At 35.5% G+C, this 20,799-nt stretch overlaps 1 protein-coding gene across 2 annotated transcripts in view; it reads left to right on the forward strand.

Moving 5' to 3' along the window:
• Positions 1–20,226, forward strand: part of EVC2 (EvC ciliary complex subunit 2) — a 209,632-nt gene extending 189,406 nt beyond the window's left edge. For both annotated transcript variants that reach the window (XM_007496745.3, XM_007496747.3), the window contains 3 exons: positions 5,395–5,591; positions 7,787–7,888; positions 19,492–20,226. In XM_007496745.3, the coding sequence (XP_007496807.3) occupies positions 5,395–5,591; positions 7,787–7,888; positions 19,492–19,819 (627 nt within the window). In that variant the 3' untranslated portion in view covers positions 19,820–20,226. The remainder of the gene's footprint in view (positions 1–5,394; positions 5,592–7,786; positions 7,889–19,491) is intronic.
• Positions 20,227–20,799: the final 573 nt, after the last annotated feature.

Below are 20,799 nucleotides of genomic sequence, written 5' to 3' on the forward strand. Positions count from 1 at the left end.
ATCCCTTGCCAAATGATACCATGTCTATCTCTTTATCTCTCCAATCTATCTCTTCATTACTCACACAGTCAGCATTTAATTTAATTAATAGGCTCCATCTTAGTTTCAAATTCTTTGCTATTATAAAATGAGCTTCTGTATTTATTTTTACATATTTGATTCCTTTTTATATTTTTTTTTTGTTTAGGCCTGGTATCACTACTAGTGGGTTAAATAATATGCATTGTAAAATAACCTTTTAGGTATAATTCCAAATTACCTTCTGGAATTACTTAACCAATTCAAATCTACCAACAATGCATTCATATGCTTGTTTTCCCATAGCCTCTCTGATATTTTATACCATTCTACAAATGAAGAAACTGAGGCCCAGAAAGGAAAAATAATTTACACAGTGACTGAGACAAATAATATAAAAGATTTTGGGATGAACAATGATCATGATACTTTGAATTATGTGTTGTATGTTGTACTTTTTCAAAACCTCATGAAAATTTAATTTAGAAAACCAATTTCCCTTTACTATTTGTATTCTTTTATAAGTATAAATGCAACTCAATATTTTATATTCATAGTAATTACCAAATATTAATGTTGACAATGATAGCTTATATGTGCATAGTTCTCCTTTTCAACTTGGCCATCCACTTCTTCCTCATAGACCAAGAATGGGTATTAACTTTTCTCCTAGTTCTTATTCTATTTAATTCTCTTTTCTCAATTTCCTTTGCTGGATTTAAATCATTTCCATTTGATGAATATTTATTTACTTCTTATTAGTCACAGATGGAAGATATAGGTCCCACAGTGGATAGAGTGTCAATCTTGGAGACTCATCTTCCTAAATTCAAGTCTGATCTCAGACATTTATTAGCTGTGTGATCCTGGTCAAATCACTTAACCCAGTTTGTCCCAATTTGTTCATCTATAAAATGAACTGGAGAATGAAATGGCAAACTACACTTGTATCTTTTCCAAGAAAACCCAAATAGGGTCACTAAGACTTGGACACAACTAAAATGATTGAACAATAACAAAGGGATTAGGAATAATGGTTTTTAAAAAGACAGCTCCTACCATCAAGGAGCTAGCAGTTATCATCTATTCTTTCTGCTCAATAAGCATAGGTATCCTTCATGACTTCTCCTATAACCCCATTTTCTTTTTATCCTCTCTACACTCTCAACCAGACAGCAATAACATTATGTCCCAATTACTCTCTCTATGCAAATCAATCGTAAATAAAAATATTCAGTCCTTTTCACCTCCCCTGTCCTTTGTGCTTAATATTGCCACCTTGTTGTCCTGGATATATCTCAAATTCAACATTTTTATAAAGGAATTCCCTAATTTTCCTATAATAAATCCCTCTTCTTAACTCCATTATTCTTTCAGTCACCCAAGTTCACAATTTCAAATGTTCCTATTTCCCTCCCTTCCCATACACACCCTTTATATATCCATTTATGCCAAATCCTGTCAGAATGAACACAACTACATCTCTCATCCATTTTCCTCTTCTTCCTTCACATAGAATATCATCCTACTTCCCATCCATATTTCCCCTAGCCTGCATCATTACCATAATCTTTTAGTTTCTATGCTTCAACTCTCTCCTCTCTAATCTATCATCCACAGCTGCCATATTAATATTTTCATATTCCCATGGTGGAAGTCTAATTATAGCACACAGATTAGACTTGAGCTCTTTGAGAACAGGGACTATACTAGTTGTTAGAACTATACTTGACACATAGTAGTCCCTTAATAAATGCTAGTTGGCATAGTGACTCACCTACCTCGGAATCATCAGAAGCTTCCAATTTTCTCTTAAATTCAATTTCTTCAGCTTGGCATTTAAAGCCCTCTACAATCTGACTACTATTTACATTTTCAGGCATTTCATATTACTATTTTGTGCACACTTCCCATTCATCCAAATTAGCCTATTAGCTAGTCCCTAAATTTAGCATTCTAGCTCCCATCTTTGTGTTTTTGAACAGTATTTCTCCCATTCCTGGAATGCCTTCCATCCTCACCTATCTCTGCCTCTTAGAATACCTAATTTCATTCAAGACTGATCATGTGATTCCTCCAGTATTCATGAAGCCTTTCTTTTCTGAGCTACCCAGTTAGTAATTCTTTCTTTCTTGAAATTACTTTGTACTTCCTTATCTGGGAATGTGTTGTATATATTACGAAGAGATTGCCATAAAGTACTTTAGGGTGAGATCATTTCATTTTCCTTGTCCTATATGCAGTATCTAGCTTCTAATATATGAGTGCCAAGTGGAATTAAATTGAATTTATGGTTTCAACATATTTCACACATTTCACTTGGTCTTCATGAGAACTCTGTGATGTAGGTTGCATGCGTAAGGTTATCCTCATTGTACAGATGTTTTAAAAAATTGATGTTCATTGATGGAAATGATTTGCTCAAGCAAGTCTCTCTCTCTCTCTCTCTGTCTCTCTCTCTCTCTCTCTCTCTCTCTCTCTCTCTATATATATATATATATATATATTTGTTATCTTTAATAGTAATATATTTAGATATCACTTTATGATTTAAAAGAACCAATATCTATAATCTCTATTGATAATAAAAATTACTTATAATGCTTTATAGTTTCAAAGCACCTTCTAAATTCATAAACACCCAATAATCCTGTGAAGGAGTCTGTGTGGGGAGGTATGGAGCATAATGAGCAGAACACTAGACTCAGTGGGTTTGAATCTTAGCCCTGTGAATTCACCCTCTGACCTTGTACCCTCTCTTGATCTCAATTATTTCCTTTGTAAAATAAAATGGTTGGACTAAATGACCTCGAGGGACCTTCTAGCTCCAAATTCTATGGCTATGGGTGGTGTTATTAGCCCCATTTTACAGATTAAAAAAAGAAGAATCAGAGATGTATGATTTTAACAAGATTTCATATGAATAAATAATAGATGTTGAGGTCTGAACCCAGGTCTTCTGACATCTAGGCAACATTTTGTTTTTGTTTGACCCCCTTCCGATAATAAATATTTTTGTTGTATAGTCATTTATAGTCATTTTGTGACCCCATTTGGTTTTCCTGCCCAAGATCCTGGAGTGGCTTTCCACTTCTTTCTCCAGCTTGTTTTTCAGATGAGGAAATGGAAGTAAACAGAGTGAAGTGATCTTCCCAGGGTCATATAGCTAAGCTAATAAAATCTGAAGCCATATTTTTAAAAATCCTTTATTTCTGTCTTAGAATCAATGGGGGTTAAGTGACTTGCCCAGGGTCACCCAGATAAGAAGTGTCTGATGTCCAATTTGAACCCAGGACTAACCATCTCTAGGCCTGGCTATCAATCCACTGAGTCACTTGGCTGCCCTCTAAAGCCAGATTTTAGTGCAGGAAGCTGAATCTTCCTGACTCTAGACCCAGCACTCTATCTACTGTACCACCTAGTTGTGCTACAAGAAAATACAATATTGAACTAAAAAACTTGACTCTTCTACATTTAACCTGTTATTTTATTTAAATGATTATATTTGGGGGGCAGCTTGGTAGCTCAGTGGATTGAGAGCTAGGCCTAGAGACAGGAGGTCCTGGGTTCAAATCTGGTCTCAGACACTTCCCAGCTGTGTGACCCTGGGCAAGTCACTTGACCCCCCTTGCCTAGCCCTTACCACTCTTCTGCCTTGGAGCCAATACACAGCATTAACTCCAAGATGGAAGGTAAGGGTTTAAAAAAATTATTATATTTTTAGAATATGTATTATATCTGTGATATAATAATATAAAATTGTAATTAAAATTATGAACTAAAATATAAAAATTATTACTATTAAAAATAAACCTTTTATTTTTAAAGATGAGGAAACAAGGCTTTCATGAGCTCTCAAAACATGTGAGTGGCAGAATTGGGACAAGAGAGCCTTCATTCTAAATCAGAGCTCTTTCCACCACCCCATGTTTCTTGCTTCTCAGCATAACCAGTCTCTTATTTGATGCCATGCTTTGTACTTTTACTGAAGTTTTCTTTGACATTATCTCTTTTGATCTTTGCAATATCCCATGAGGTAGATTTAACAGGGGTTTTAGCCTTATTAGAGGATAGCATTCTTTCTCACTCAGATTTTTAATTTGTTAGACTATTTTCATTTCAATTAAACTCACTTTTTGAGGAATGAATTGTCACAATCCCTTCAATTAAATAAAATATTTAGCAAAAGGAATAAAAATGCAATAAAATGTAGGCAACATTACACTTTGAATCTAGGTCACCAACTGGGAGTCTTGTGTGTGGTTTAGTGACCTACATTTCTATTTGAGTTTGACATGCAGCTTTAGTAGGTTTCCCTCCTCTTTCCATTCTCTGCTGTTTTTTGAACAAGCTATTTACCCAAATGACTTCCCCTTTTTTGGCCTCAGTTTATTCATCAGTAAAATGAGGGGATAAGACTAGACAACCTCTGTGGTCTCTCACAGCCCTAATTTCATGGTCTGCTGGCTCATAATGACTTGAAGAGATTCGCTATTTTTTTGGATGGAGTTTTTTAATATAGACCCAACTAGTACTAGATAGTTCTTGTCAAAGAAGAAAATCAGCCAGGTGTGAGAAGCTCGGGATCAAAGGGTCGGGCGATAAATGATGGCTTTGGGGGCCACAGAAACTCATGAATACTGTCTACTAAAGTTTCATGTCAACATCAAATAGAAATGGAGGTCACTAAGCCATACACAAGAATCCAGAGGATAGTTTTAAGACGGAACATTACCTAGACTTTAATGTATTTTTATTCCCTTTGTTAAATATTTTTAATTGCATTTTAACATGGTTCAGATTTCACTCGGGAGTATCATGAACCATATGTGGACTGCAGGTCCATATTTGACATCTCTGTACTAAAGTATGGTAAGAAGTGGGGTGAGGGGTGATATATATATATATATATATATATATATATATATATATATATATATATATATATATATATATATATATTAGAAGAAGTAGCACCCAAACCAGAAAAGACACATATCTTTGACACATTTGAGTGAATTATTTTCATATAAAAATATTCCTTTATATCAAGTTAATCATGCAAGTTTTGATTCTTTTAACTGGATGTTATTTACTATAAGCCAAAGTTTATTCCTGTAACCCAGGCACTGCCAGGCAGGGATGAGGGCTAAGGGAAATTGGTAGTGGCTTTGGAAATTGTTGAAGGGACAAATTTTACTGACTAAGCTGTGTATGTGTGTTTAAACGTGTGTGTATCGGATCTGGCAAAGTAATGGCAGGGCTGAACAGCTAAAGCTTTTTTCACTCTGGAAGAAGACTGAATGAAATTAAAAATTTCTCATTGCAAAGGTTGTGACCTGCAAGCTTTTGAACTCTCTGCATTCACTCCACTAGGAGCTTCGATTGGCATCTTATTTATCCAAACTGACAATGGTGCCAGTGGGGATGTTGCACAAGCTACTGAACTTCATGCTGCCTTCAAGTTCACAGACAGAGCTTCTCTCTGTTCTGGATGCAGTCAGTGAGAAGTATGCAGACAACCTCATTGAAAGTGACAACAATGGAGTGCCTCCAGACAGCAGTATGAAGAGGTGAGCTCCTTGTCAGGCTGGGGGAGTGGGGTACGGTATAGTTCAGGGAAGGTGAATGAATTTGATTGTTTTAGGGAATTACATTTCAATATGCATGTTAACAGGCATACATATTTAAGGCTGTTCCTAAAAGTTAGAAAGACTTAAAGATGGAAGGAACTTTGAATAAAACCTAATCTCCTCTTCTCCAAATCATCATCATTTTTTCAGAAAATAAAACTGAAACTCAGAACCTGCTATTTAGCCAAATTTATATAAACATTTGAGCTAAGATACACATGTAGGTCATAAAAATAAGAATCTAGGGTTACATATAGGATCTCAGATTAGAGTACATCTAGTCTGATTTCCCATACTTTACAGATGAGGATAATTGAGACCCCCAGAAATGAAATGGTAGGTAATAAAGAACAGTCATTATTTGAACTCAGTCCTTCTGTTCTCTCTACTCAACTCCTCTATTTCCCAGTTCTCTGGCTCCACATTCAGAGATCTTTCCACTCCAACATATGATTTAGTATTTTTACCAAAGTTTTACCATTTTTCACTCCACTTAGGACATGGTAGGAATGGATAGGTCATCTTCAATTTTTAATTCTGTAAAAACCGCTACTAGATTAACATCAAATATATATATATATATATATATATATATATAGCCTGTAGCACTTTACTGGTAGTGACTTGTGAGCCAAAAATAACATAAAAGACAATGTATGAACATGTACAACTTAAGGAGGCACTCTGCCATGAAAATGAGGTCTAAGAGATGAATAGCCCAAGTATTGCACTGAATCCCATAATTTCTTTTTTATTATTTTAATAACAAAATTTCTACATTAGTTGTCCAAAGTTATATGATCCAAACTGTCTCCCGCCATTATTTCTTTCCCCTTCCCAGAACTGGCAAGCAATTCAGTCTGCTTTTTTTTTTAACATGGATTGTCATGCAAAACATGTTTTCATACTATTCATTTTTGTAGGTGAATAATCTTATAAAACAAAAACCCCAAAACATATACCCAAATAAACAATTGATAAATCATATGCCTTCATCTGCATTTCTACTCCAACAGTTCATTCTCTGGAGGTGGATTGCATTCTTTGTCATTAGTCCCTCAGAATTGTTCTGGATCATTGTTTTGCTTTGAGTAGCTAAGTCTATCACATTTGATCATTCCACAATATTTCAGGTACTATGTATAATGTTTTCCTGGTTGGGCTTATTTCACTCTGCATCAGTTCATGTAGGTCTTTCCAGCTTTTTCTAAAATCATCCTGTCCATCATTCCTTATAGCACAATAGTATTGCATCACCATCATATACCCACTATATATTACTAGGAGATTATAATCTCCTTTGGGGAAGGAGTCATTTCATTTTTCTTGTTCTGTGTATAGTATCTAGCATTGTATAGGCATTTAATATATATAGTATCTCTGTTAGTACAGTAGTGTAGACCCTTTCTGAAGAATTAATGGCCAAAATGGACTAGAGACCCATAAGCTGAAAAGATTTGGATGGGTTATTATTTTCTTCAGTGTCAGAAGTATCCATGAATTTCAGAGATCCATCCAGGGGCTGAAGTATAATATGTAGCAAGATTTACTTAGCAATTAATATTACTAAAGGTTTTATAAGATATCGACTTTGTAATTATAGTTGATCCTTTTGGTCCTTTAAGGTACATCTTAACTGTTACCTCTTCCATTAACTTTATCTAGGATCATAGAATTTCAATCCTGGAAGATATACTAGAGTCCTCCAGTTCATTCCATATTAGACCAAGAAGTCAGTATTTCCCAGTGAACATAGAACTCTATTTTAGTTGAAAGGCCTGAGTCAGAATACAGGTTTTGTTACCTACTATCCGTTTTGACCTTAAGTCATTTAACCTTTGAGATCCTCGGTTTCCTCATCTGTAAAAGCCCAGGTGATTACCATGATCCCTTCTAAATCTAATGACAGTGATGCTTCCCGTTCTTTCTCCACTAAATAGATGTCTTAAGAAGAAAATGTTGAGGTAAGGAATACAACAAGTCATCCCTGCAAGTGCTCTTGTATCCTGGGGACCTTAGCTGCAGATTACATTATTATTATATTTTCTCTTCCAACTAATGATTTATTATTTTTCACCTTAAAATGCTCTTAGACCAGAAAATGTTAAGATTTCCCTTTTTCTTTTTGCTTTTAGGAAGCACCAGGACCTGTGGGAAGCTTTAGAGATCAAACTAAGACAAGATCTGATCAGCACAGGATTAGAAAAGATGCTTTCAGCTCAGAAGAAGAAAGAGAGGTAATGACAGCTTTCAGAATTTGCCAAAGGGGAAAGTAATCTATTCTGCTGCCTGTCACCTGCACTCACTTCAGAAGTTCGTGGATACTGGGTTTGCGTGGGAAATCTGTATTTAGAATAGAGGTTCTTAACTTTCTTTGTATGTTCTGGTTTCCTTTTGGCAGATAGATGAAATGTCTAGACTCCTTTTCAGAATGTATATTTTTAAAATGTATAATTGAAAGAAATGCTAAATTTCAATTAGAATCTAGTACAAGTAAAGGCACCTTTTTCCCATCTAAGGTCATAGAACCCTTGAACTCTTTCTACTGATCCCTAAGGGATCCATGAATCCCAGGTTCTGAATTTCTAATTTTGAATATTAGTGGACATTAGATGAATAAAAGAGTCCAGTAGCTATTTGTTGCCTCTAACAACATATACTTACTATGACAGATATTTTTCATTATTATTTAATTAATATATGTTATGGGCACATTTAAATAATGCTTAAGGTAACATGCTTTTCTGATGTTTTTAGTACACCTGAACTGTTAGAGCTGTGGAATGCTTAGACATAGTATATCTGAATTTCAGCACAGAATCTCCTGAAGTCTTTTATGTAATTTCTGTGTACCAAATGAAGACACGTGGAGGCTGGACACATCAGGAAGATTTGGGACAATCTCAGTGCCCAAAGAATGCTAATTAATAAATGGATGGTGGGAGGAAGAGTTGGAGGATTGGTGATTATTACAGGAAATCTAGGCTTATGAGTTCATCAATAAAGGAAAATACATCTGCAAATGCATATTGTAACTGTTCTGTGTTCTTAGATTCAGAGAATATATCCAATCACTGGCTTGCTCTTCTCATTTCTACATCTATCCCTTTCTCTCTCCTCTCATAACCATCATCCTAATTTAGGCTCTCATCACCTTTTGCTAGCATTATTGCAATAAACTCCTAATTTGTCTCTCTCCTTTCTCCAGTCTTTCCTTCACTTGGCTGCCAATGTGATTTAGCTAAAGCATTGGTCTAAACAGGTCATTTCTTTACTTAGTAAGTTCCAGTGGCTCCCTATTTCCTCCAGGATCAAATATGGACTCCTCTATTTGGCATTTAAAACCCTTCACAACCTGGCCTCAACCTGCCTTTACAGTCTTATTTCACATTATTTTCCCTCTGTTTACCCTCAGTTTGACTACACCAGCCTTACTGTTCCTCCTCTCTAACAGAACTTCTCATCTCTGTGGGCTTATTTTGGCCAAACCCCCATCCTAGAATTCTTATCTCACCCCTGAATCTTATACTTCCTAACTTCACTCAAGACTCAGTTCAAATACCATTTTTTCCTGTGAAAGTCTTTATTTTTCTCCCAACTCAAGTTTAGTTTGGGACCAGAAATCTTCTAGTCTGGTTTTAAAAAAAATCCAAACTGGTCTGTTAACACCATGTAATGTGAATGTCTTAATGACTGACTGAATTTTCCCTTCTCAACCAGTTGTTTCAGTCATTTAAACACAGCTTGTGAGCAAGTACAGTTGATTAAACATTAATCTTTGTTCCCAATTTATTTCTTCATTATCCCAAGAACAGATGTTGTTTGTACCCTAAAAGAATAAGCAATAAAAGCCAGATTTGACAAACAATTTTCCTTTCCAAGTAAATGAAACAAGATCCTCAGTTTATTTCATGTTATCATGTTATTCTAGGTCCCTCATCAGTTGCCATTATTGTTATATATCGCTTAAAGCAAGCAGTGATTGACAGACATCTGCTGTCACACTCTGGGCCCAGCTTCTGCTCCCCCAAGATGCCTTATCAGAGGCTCCTGGGTCTCTTGTTCTTTGCTGCTGTCGCTCAGCTCTAGTGCCTCCCTTTATTCTCTTCCTGGCCTCTTTGAGAGTTACCCTTTTTCTCCTCTTTAACCAATACATGGACATGCCTTTTCATGAAGCCATCTCTGGTGCCCCCCTCAATTGAAAATGGATTCTTCCACCTAAGAATATGTCTTAACATTTTGCCTAGGCATTTCCTTTTCTTATCAGACTTTAGTACAGAATTCCATGGGGGCATATTTGATTTCTCCATTAGGTTAAAACTCCTTGGAGAAAGGGACTTTCTTAGTTCATCTTTGTATGCTCGGTCCCCAGAGTAAAAACTTGAACATAGTAGAAGGTGTAAACTGAATGGAAATGATAGTTATAGTCCTGAAGTTAATAACTTAGTGTGCTGAGGTTAAACTCATCCAATGAATGGACATCCCCCACCACACACACCCAATCACTTTCTTACTCTGACAAAGTTAGAATTAAGGTTCCTGAGTCTCCACCCCTCATTCCTTATTCCCTTTATTGGGCAACTCAAAAAAATACAGCAATTTCAGGGATTCAGACCAGAGTCATCCAAACTCCTGAATCAAATCAAATCAGATGGCAATGTGATGGGGGAATGTTTAACAAAAAAAAAAAAATTATAATGTAGATTTCAATAGCATATTAATGTTTGAAAAGGCTTTTCCAAAAAAAAAAAAAAGTCTTTTCCATATAACATCCCTAGGATGTAGGTCATATAAGAAAGTAGTATATGACTTCCGGGTAATCATGGCTGCAATCTAGACGCGGCACGTTTCCTCTCCCCAGCACCGAACGAAATAGACTACATCAAAGGAGCATAAAATCACCTTTGGAGGAACAGAAGGACTCCCCAGTACCCCACAGAGGCAAAGGTACGTGGGGCTTGAACATTTCCACACTAAAATAAGAAGGAAAAGCTTGCACAGAAAAGTGAACTGAGCCGCCCTTCCCCCACCCCACCTCCCCCACTAAACCAGAGTGAGCTACCTGAGCGCTCACCAGGACAGCGAGTGAGTGGGGAGCGTCTCTGTCCGGGGGGGCACTCCAGGGTCCTTGGGATCTGGGGACTGCCAGGAAAAAACGTCTCAGGGCGCTTTCACTGGAGAAGCCAGCGGACTTCGGGCGGGCTGCGCTGAACAAGGCGCACGGATTATCTGGGCGGAGCTGAATACCTGGGCTCGGAGGCTGGGAAGAACTAGTCTGAAGCAACCTAAATTCACAGAAAAACCGCTCTTATAACCCAGACCCCAGACCAAAAAGGAAAGGGAAATAAAACCACCAAAGGGATGGCTCACATGGCCCAAAATCAAGCCTCCAGGAAGAAAGGGAAAAAAGTGACTATTGAAAACTTTTATGGAGGAAGTACCCAAGGGAAAGAGGAGAATGAAGAGGAAATCCAAAAAAATTCAGAACACGCCTCCCAAAATGGAAACTATCAACAAGCTCTGGAAGATCTCAAACTGGAACTTATCCAAAAGATGGAAACCTTCTGGAAAGAAAAATGGGAGAAAGAGATCAGCTGTCTGACAGATAAGACTGCTCAATTGGAAAAAGAACTCGAAGCATCCAATACAAGGGCAGACAAGGCTGAAAAGCAAATCCAGTCCCTAATGACCAGAATCAAGCACCTAGAAGAAAGTGAGATGATAAAACAGCAAGAATCAATAAAGCAAACCCAAACAATTAATGAATTGGAAGAAAACAGAAAATATCTCACTGAGAAGGTCACGGACCTGGAGAACAGAGGAAGACGAGAAAATCTCCGTATCATCGGTCTCCCAGAAAAACCAGAGGTAAACAACAAATTGGATTTTATTCTAGAGGAGATTATAAAAGAAAATTGCCCCCACGTTCTGGAGCAAGGGGGCAAAATAGAAATAGAAAGGATTCATAGAACACCTTCTATACTAAATCCCCAAAAGACAACGCCTAGGAATGTAATTGCCAAATTCAAGAGCTTCCAAGTAAAGGAGAAAATCCTACAAGAAGCCAAGAAGAAGAGCTTCAGATATAAGGGGGCTCCCATAAGGATCACACATGACTTAGCGGCTAACACACTAAGAGACCGCAAAGCATGGAACACGATATTTAGAAAGGCAAGAGAGCTGGGTCTCCAACCAAGAATCAACTACCCAGCAAAACTGACTATATACTTCCAGGGGAAAGTATGGGCATTCAACAAAATAGAAGATTTCCAAGCATTTGCTAAGAAAAGACCAGAGCTCTGTGGAAAGTTCGATATCCAAGCACAGAAAGCAAGAGAAACATGAAAAGGTAAATATGAAAGAACGGGAAAAGGAGATAAATCTTATCTTTCTCTTTAAGTCAAACTCTCTTCTATAAGGACTACATTTACATCTAATTATATATATTAATATGTGGGGAAAATGTTTTGTGTAACTCTCATAAATTGTATCATCATAAGAGTAGTTAGAAGAAACATGCATAGGGAAAGATTGGGGAATCAAGAAGATTTGGGGAAAGTTGGGGCAAAAAAAGGAAAAGGGAGGGGGGAACCGTGATAATACTAAGATTAACTTCAAGAAATAGGGGGGGAATCAATAGAATAAACTTTCCCATATAAAGATACACATGGGAAGGGGAGGGGAAGAACTCTCATATGAGAAGGAGAGGAAGAGAGCGTGAAGTGGAAGTACTTAAACCTTACTCTCAGTGAAATCAAATCTGAGAGGGAAGAACATCTAGATCCAGTGGGATCCTGAATTCTATCTTATCCATTAGGGCAAGAAAGAAAGGAAAATTAAGGAGGGGGAGGGGGGAGGGAGCACAAAAAGGGAGGGAAGGAGAGGGGGGAGGGGAAGGGAGCATAAAAAGGGAGGGGCTAGAAAGGGAAGCATCTCAAGGGAGGGGACTAGGGGGACTGACCTAAAGTAAATCACTGGTTCAAAAGGAGAAAGCTAAAGAAGAAAGGTCAGAACTAGGGGAAGACATCAAAATGCCAGCGAATCCACAAATAACAATCATAACTTTGAACGTGAATGGGATGAACTCACCCATAAAACGCAGACAAATAGCAGATTGGATTAGAACACAAAACCCTACCATATGTTGTCTTCAAGAAACACATATGAGACGGGTTGACACTCACAAGGTTAGAATTAAAGGTTGGAGTAAGACCTTTTGGGCCTCAACCGATAGAAAGAAGGCAGGAGTTGCAATCATGATATCTGACAAAGCCAAAGTACAAATAGACCTGATCAAAAGGGACAGGGAAGGTAAATATATTCTGCTAAAAGGAAGTATAGACAATGAGGAAATATCACTAATCAACATGTATGCACCAAATGGTATAGCATCCAAATTTTTAATAGAGAAACTAGGAGAATTGAAGGAGGAATTAGACAGTAAAACCATATTAGTGGGAGACTTGAACCAACCACTATCAAATTTAGATAAATCAAATCAAAAAATAAATAAGAAAGAGGTAAAAGAGGTGAATGAAATCTTAGAAAAATTAGAATTAATAGACATATGGAGAAAAATAAATAGGGACAAAAAAGAATACACCTTCTTTTCAGCACCACATGGCACATTCACAAAAATAGATCATACACTAGGTCATAGAAACATGGCACTTAAATGCAGAAAAGCAGAAATATTAACTGCAGCCTTTTCAGATCACAAGGCAATTAAAATATTGATCGGCAAGGGTACATGGAGACCCAAATCAAAAATTAATTGGAAATTAAATAACATGATACTCCAAAATCGGATAGTTAGAGAAGAAATCATAGAAACAATTAACAATTTAGTTGAAGAAAATGACAACGGCGAAACATCCTTTCAAACCTTATGGGATGCAGCCAAGGCAGTACTTAGAGGAAAATTCATATCCCTGAGTGCATATATTAACAAATTAGGGAGGACAGAGACCAAGGAATTGGAAATGCAAATCAAAAAACTTGAGAATGAACAAATTAAAAACCCCCAGAAGAAAACCATACTAGAGATCCTAAAAATTAAGGGAGAAATTAATAAAATAGAAAGTGACAGAACTATTGAGCTAATAAACAAGACTAGAAGCTGGTACTTTGAAAAAACAGACAAAATAGACAAAGTACTGGTTAATTTAATTAAAAAAAGGAAAGAAGAAAGGCAAATTAATAGCATCAAGGATGAAAAGGGGGATCTCACCTCAAATGAAGAGGAAATTAAGGCAATCATTAAAAACTACTTTGCCCAACTATATGGCAATAAATTCACCAATCTAGGTGATATGGATGAATATTTACAAAAATATAAATTGCCTAGACTAACAGAAGAAGAAATAGTTTTCTTAAATAATCCCATATCAGAAATTGAAATCCATCAAGCCATCAAAGAACTGCCTAAGAAAAAATCCCCAGGGCCTGATGGATTCACCAGTGAATTCTATCAAACATTCAGAGAACAGTTAACCCCAATATTATACAAACTATTCGACATAATAAGCAAAGAGGGAGTCCTACCAAACTCCTTTTATGACACAAGCATGGTACTAATTCCAAAGCCAGGCAGGCCAAAAACAGAGAAAGAAAACTATAGGCCAATCTCCCTAATGAATATAGATGCAAAAATCTTAAATAGGATACTAGCAAAAAGACTCCAGCAAGTGATTAGAAGGGTCATCCACCATGATCAAGTAGGATTCATACCAGGGATGCAGGGCTGGTTCAACATTAGGAAAACTATCCACATAATTGACCACATCAACAAGCAAACCAACAAGAATCACATGATTATCTCAATAGATGCAGAAAAAGCCTTTGATAAAATACAACACCCATTCCTACTAAAAACACTAGAAAGCATAGGAATAGAAGGGTCATTCCTAAAAATAATAAAAAGTATATATCTAAAACCATCAGCTAATATCATCTGCAATGGGGATAAACTAAATCCATTCCCATTAAGATCAGGAGTGAAACAAGGATGCCCATTATCACCTCTATTATTTGACATTGTATTAGAAACACTAGCAGTAGCAATTAGAGAAGAAAAAGAAATTGAAGGCATCAAAATAGGCAAGGAGGAGACCAAATTATCACTCTTTGCAGATGACATGATGGTCTACTTAAAGAATCCTAGAGATTCAACCAAAAAGCTAATTGAAATAATCAACAACTTTAGCAAAGTTGCAGGATACAAAATAAACCCACATAAGTCATCAGCATTTCTATATAATTCCAACACAGCTCAGCAGCAAGAACTAGAAAGAGAAATCCCATTCAAAATTACCCAAGACAAAATAAAATACTTAGGAATCTATCTCCCGAGACAAACACAGGATCTATATGAACACAACTACAAAACACTTTCCACACAACTAAAACTAGACTTGAACAATTGGAAAAACATTAACTGCTCATGGGTAGGACGAGCCAATATAATAAAAATGACCATCCTACCCAAACTCATCTACCTATTTAGTGCCATACCCATGGAACTCCCAAAAAATTTTTTTACTGATTTAGAAAAAAACATAACAAAGTTCATTTGGAAAAACAAAAGATCAAGGATACCCAGGGAATTAATGAAAAAAAATACAAAGGAAGGGGGTCTTGCAGTCCCAGATCTCAGACTATATTATAAAGCAGCGGTCATCAAAACAATTTGGTACTGGCTAAGAGACAGAAAGGAGGATCAGTGGAATAGACTGGGGGCAAGCAACCTCAGCAAGACAGTATATGACAAACCCAAAGATCCCAGCTTTTGGGACAAAAATCCACTATTTCATAAAAACTGTTGGGAAAATTGGAGGACAGTGTGGGAAAGATTAGGCTTAGATCAACACCTCACACCCTACACCAAGATAAATTCAAAATGGATGAATGACTTGAACATAAAGAAGGAAACTATAAGAAAATTAGGCGAACACAGAATAGTATACATGTCAGACCTTTGGGAAGGGAAATACTTCAAAACCAAGCAAGACTTAGAAAGAATTACAAAATGCAAAATAAATAATCTGGATTACATCAAATTAAAAAGTTTTTGTACAAACAAAACCAATGTAACCAAAATCAGAAGGGTAGCAACAAATTGGGAAACAATCTTCATAAAAACCTCTGACAAGGGTTTAATTACTAAAATTTATAAAGAACTAAATCAATTGTACAAAAAATCAAGCCATTCTCCAATTGACAAATGGGCAAGGGACATGAACAGGCAATTCTCAGCCAAAGAAATCAAAACTATTAATAAGCACATGAAAAAGTGCTCTACATCTCTTATAATCAGAGAGATGCAAATCAAAACAACTCTGAGGTATCATCTCACACCTAGCAGATTGGCTAACATGACAGCTATGCAAAGTAATGAATGCTGGAGGGGATGTGGCAAAGTGGGGACATTAATTCATTGCTGGTGGAGTTGTGAATTGATCCAACCATTCTGGAGGGCAATTTGGAACTATGCCCAAAGGGCGATAAAAGACTGTCTGCCCTTTGATCCAGCCATAGCACTGCTGGGCTTGTACCCCAAAGAGATAATGGACAAAAAGACTTGTACAAAAATATTCATAGCTGCGCTCTTTGTGGTGGCCAAAAATTGGAAAATGAGGGGATGCCCCTCAATTGGGGAATGGCTAAACAAATTGTGGTATATGTTGGTGATGGAATATTATTGTGCTAAAAGGAATAATAAAGTGGAGGAATTCCATGTGAACTGGAACAACCTCCAGGAAGTGATGCAGAGCGAAAGGAGCAGAACCAGGAAAACATTATACACAGAGACTGATACATTGTGGTACAATCGAAGGTGATGGACTTCTCCATAAGTATCAATGCAATTTCCCTGAACAATCTGCAGGGATCTAAAAAAAAATACTACCCACAAGCAGAGGATAAACTGTGGGAGTAAAAACACCGCTGAAAAGCAACTGCTCGACCACAGGGTTGGAGGAGATAAGACTGAGGAGAGACTCTAAATGAACACTATAATGCAAACTCCAACAACAGGGAAATGGGTTCGAGTCAAGAACACATGTGATAACCAGTGGAATCATGCGTCGGCTATGGGAGAGGGAAAGGCGGGGGGGGGGGGGGAGGGTAGGAAAAGAAAACGATCTTTGTTTCCAGTGAATAATGTATGAAAACGACCAAATAAAATAATATTAAAATTAAAAAAAAAAAAGAAAAAAAAAAGAAAGTAGTATGTTGGTAAACAGAAAGGAATGAGTTTAGAGTGAGGAAATGGGTTCAAATCATGACTCTGAGGCAAATCATTTCATCTTGTAGAATCTCTTTGAAAAATATAACTCATTAATAAATACACTGGTGCTCTTTTCTACTATACTTAGCTACCTCACACAGAGTAGGGACGACAATTTTGCCCCCATATCTGCTGATTCATTATCCAATGGTTCAATTACTCATGGTTAACCATGGAGGGAAAAAATGAAAAAAAGTAGAAAACTTGGAAAATTCCAGAAAATAAAAACAAATGGTTTATAATTTTCAAACTACTCTGCAAACATTTCTAGGCTGCAACATGGTGAAATCCCCCAGCCCAGAACATGATTGATCTCCCATTATCTCCATAATCCACTCTCCCATTTGAAACTTCCCTTCAGTCCACCTCTTGTCTTCTCATGTATAGCATTTCCTTATTTACTGTAATAATGACCCCCCCCAACACAATAATAATGCAACTGATAGTTCTGTTATCCACAGTTCATAGCTTATATCTGCATTCACTCATCACTACAGTTTCAACCATTTATAGTGGGTCTTGGAATATATGCCCCTCGAATGTGGGGATCCTATGGTAGGTGTGTATGTGTATATGTACATACACATTCATATATATATATATATATATATATAAAATATATATATGCATGTGTTTATTTCTATGTGTGGTTTGCATGTGTTTATATGTATGTATATGTATATATATAATTGTATGTGTGCATAAATAATTTTGTGTATATACACACATAAATATTCCTAAAACCTGGTAAAATAAGAGAGTTGAGCTAAAAAGCTTCTGATTTCCCTTCTAGCTCTAGATACATTGACCTTCTTATTATTATTCTGCAAGAGTTTTTTCTGGTATTTTTAAATTCAGATACCTTCAATACTTGGACAGAGGCTAGATGTGCTCCCTAGGGATGATGGTAATGATGATGATAATTAAAATTTATGTAGCATTTTGAGGTCTGAAAAGCATTATTCAAAAGTCATCTCAAATGATTCTCATACCAATGTTTTACAGTTGAGGAAACTGAGCCAAAAATTAAGTATCTTTCCCAGAGTCATGAAGCTACTAAGTACCTGGGAGTGGATTTGAACAGGTTGTCCTAACTTTGTATCCTGCATTCTATCTAATGGGCCATTTAGCTGCTTAATAAACTAATATAATATAATAAACTAATATAATGTAATGTAATATAATATGATATGATAAAATATAATATAACATAATATAACATAACATAATATACTATAAATATAACATAAACAATATAAAATAAATATAATATAAATAAATAGAACTACAAAATAAATATAAATAACATAATATAAATGTGTAAACATATAATATAAACATATGAATATAAATAATATATAATATAAATAAAAACCCAAATATATATAAAATAAATATAAATATGTTTAAATATAAAATAAATATAAAATGAATAATAAAAAATAAATAAAATAAAAATAAATGTATAATATAAATAAAATGAAATAAATATGAAATAAATAAATAAATATAAATATAAACATGTGCATGCATGTATATGTTTATATACATGTATTTGTATATTTATATGTCTGTGTCCTATGTTTAATATATTAAACATTTGTATTTTCTATAAATTGCATATATGTATATAAATATTTATAGCTATTTATAATTTAAATAAATTTAAGTGTTTACTTATTTAAAATATATTTATATTTTATATGAATTTTATAGATTACATAAATATTTATATACACTTATATTATGAATGCATTTTAAGCATTTCTATAAATATTTATATTTATATTTTATATAAATTTTATAGATTACATAAATATTTATAAACACATTATAAATAAATTTTAAGTGTTTCTACAAATATTTTAAAATATATTTATCACTTATATAAATGTATAGATTATATAAATATTGATTCACTTATATTTCAAATACATTTTAAGTCTTCATAGAAATAATATTTAGTTTATATAAATTATATATTTATATGTTTATGAATATATTGATTTTACATACAGTGTATATTTTATGAATAGTTATGGATATAGTTTATATTTATGTAAATTTTATTGTTTTATTAAAATATATATTAAACATATAAGATAAATACAGAATAGACAGAAGGTAATCCAAGAGAGAAGATGATTGGGAGGGGTAAAAGAGAGAGTGACTAGGAAAGACTTCCTATAAAAGATAAGATTTTAGTTGCTTCTTCTATTTAATTTGTGTTTATATTGTGTATATATATTGTGTGAATTGGGGACCAACCTTAGAGTCTGTAAAGATCCAGGTTCAAGGCCTGTATTTGACACAGATCGGTTTGCACTTAACTTCTCTGTGGTCCAGGCAGCTCTCATCAAATATGAGTTATAGTTGAGTTCCTAATCTGAACCAGTGGAGATTTTGCACCAGGAATTCCTCCCATGGATGAAATGGCAGGTCCAGGATTACTGCCTTCTCTGCCCTGTCCTCCCCCATAAGTATGCAGAAAATTTTATTCCTCAAATTGTCCCTTTTGTAAAGATTCTAACTCCATGTATCTTTTTCATTCAGCATATTAAAGAAAACACGCCGACCCCTTTTGGAGAGAGTGGCATTGTTCAGAAGAGAATGTTTGCCTAAACTTTCAGCAGATGATGTGGGCCAGTCCTCTGAAGTCCACATTAGAGGTTCAGGAACAAGTGACTTACTAAGCACAGGTGAGAAACTCTTCATATTCAGATATCCAGAAGAGCCTACAATCTCTCTGTGTGATTCATCAAAGAGAAAGAAGAAGAACTTTCTCAACTCCAAGAAGGCCTCATTGGTTACCTCAACTTTTAGGAGTAAGGAAAGCACACCAATTTACCCTTCCACTGAAAATCAGAACAGTGACCTCTAAATACCAATAAAAGTTTAAATGCCTTTGTATTTTTTATAAACCTTACTATAAATTGCAAATATGAAAAAGATGCACACACATCCATTGGCCCAGTTTCTGTTTTAATCTTGGCTAGATGGAATAAATCTGAAAAAAAAAGACTTCCCAGGGATCATTTGCTTTCTGGGGAGGCCCCTCTAGAGTAGGGTGCAAAATGAAGCCAAGACAGTGGCATTGTGCATGACAAATAGACTTAAAAGCCTTCTTCAGTTTTCCCCAACATTTGGCCAGGGTTACCTCTAGTATGTTAAAAGAAAGGAGCCATTGGACTGCATTTGCTAAAGTGAGTCATTTTCTTCTGTTTATTACGACATTTTATTTTTATGTAAATATGGACTATTTTTAAATAAATTTCATCTTGAAATAAACTAGGTAGAAATGCTTCTGTTCTTAAAGGGATACAGGTTATTTTTGGTTATCATTGGGTGTTCATTATGAGAGTATTGTGAACATGGGAAGAATTCTAGGAGTATTTTCCTGGTTGAACACATTTGAACAACAGAAATAACAAGGATTGTATGGGATGCTAAGAGGAAGATGCTCAGTGAAGAATGGGGTAAATCAAAGTGTCTTAAGTATATGAACTACATGAACATAATTTTAAATAACCATATTTATGCATTTTAAAACATTATTTTGGGAAAGGATTCATTGACTTCACAAAAATGCTGAGGAATTCCATGAGGCAAAATATAAAAACTCCTGGATTATAGGAACTCAGGATATTTAGCCTGTAGAAGAAAAGAATTAAGAGGCATGTTACTCCTGATTGCCAGTCTAAGAAACAACACCAGGCCAGGGCAAATTGTTACTAGTTTGGAAAACTTTTTTACACTCATCAGTCCCCAAAAAAAGGCAAAAAAGAGGTGGAAATCATCTGTTATTATTTTATAAAACCTAAAAATTTGAAAGTCTCATTTCTTCTTGGTTTTTTTTCCCTC

Source organism: Monodelphis domestica, chromosome 6 (assembly GCF_027887165.1).
Source record: "Monodelphis domestica isolate mMonDom1 chromosome 6, mMonDom1.pri, whole genome shotgun sequence".
NCBI classification, from domain to species: domain Eukaryota; kingdom Metazoa; phylum Chordata; class Mammalia; order Didelphimorphia; family Didelphidae; genus Monodelphis; species Monodelphis domestica.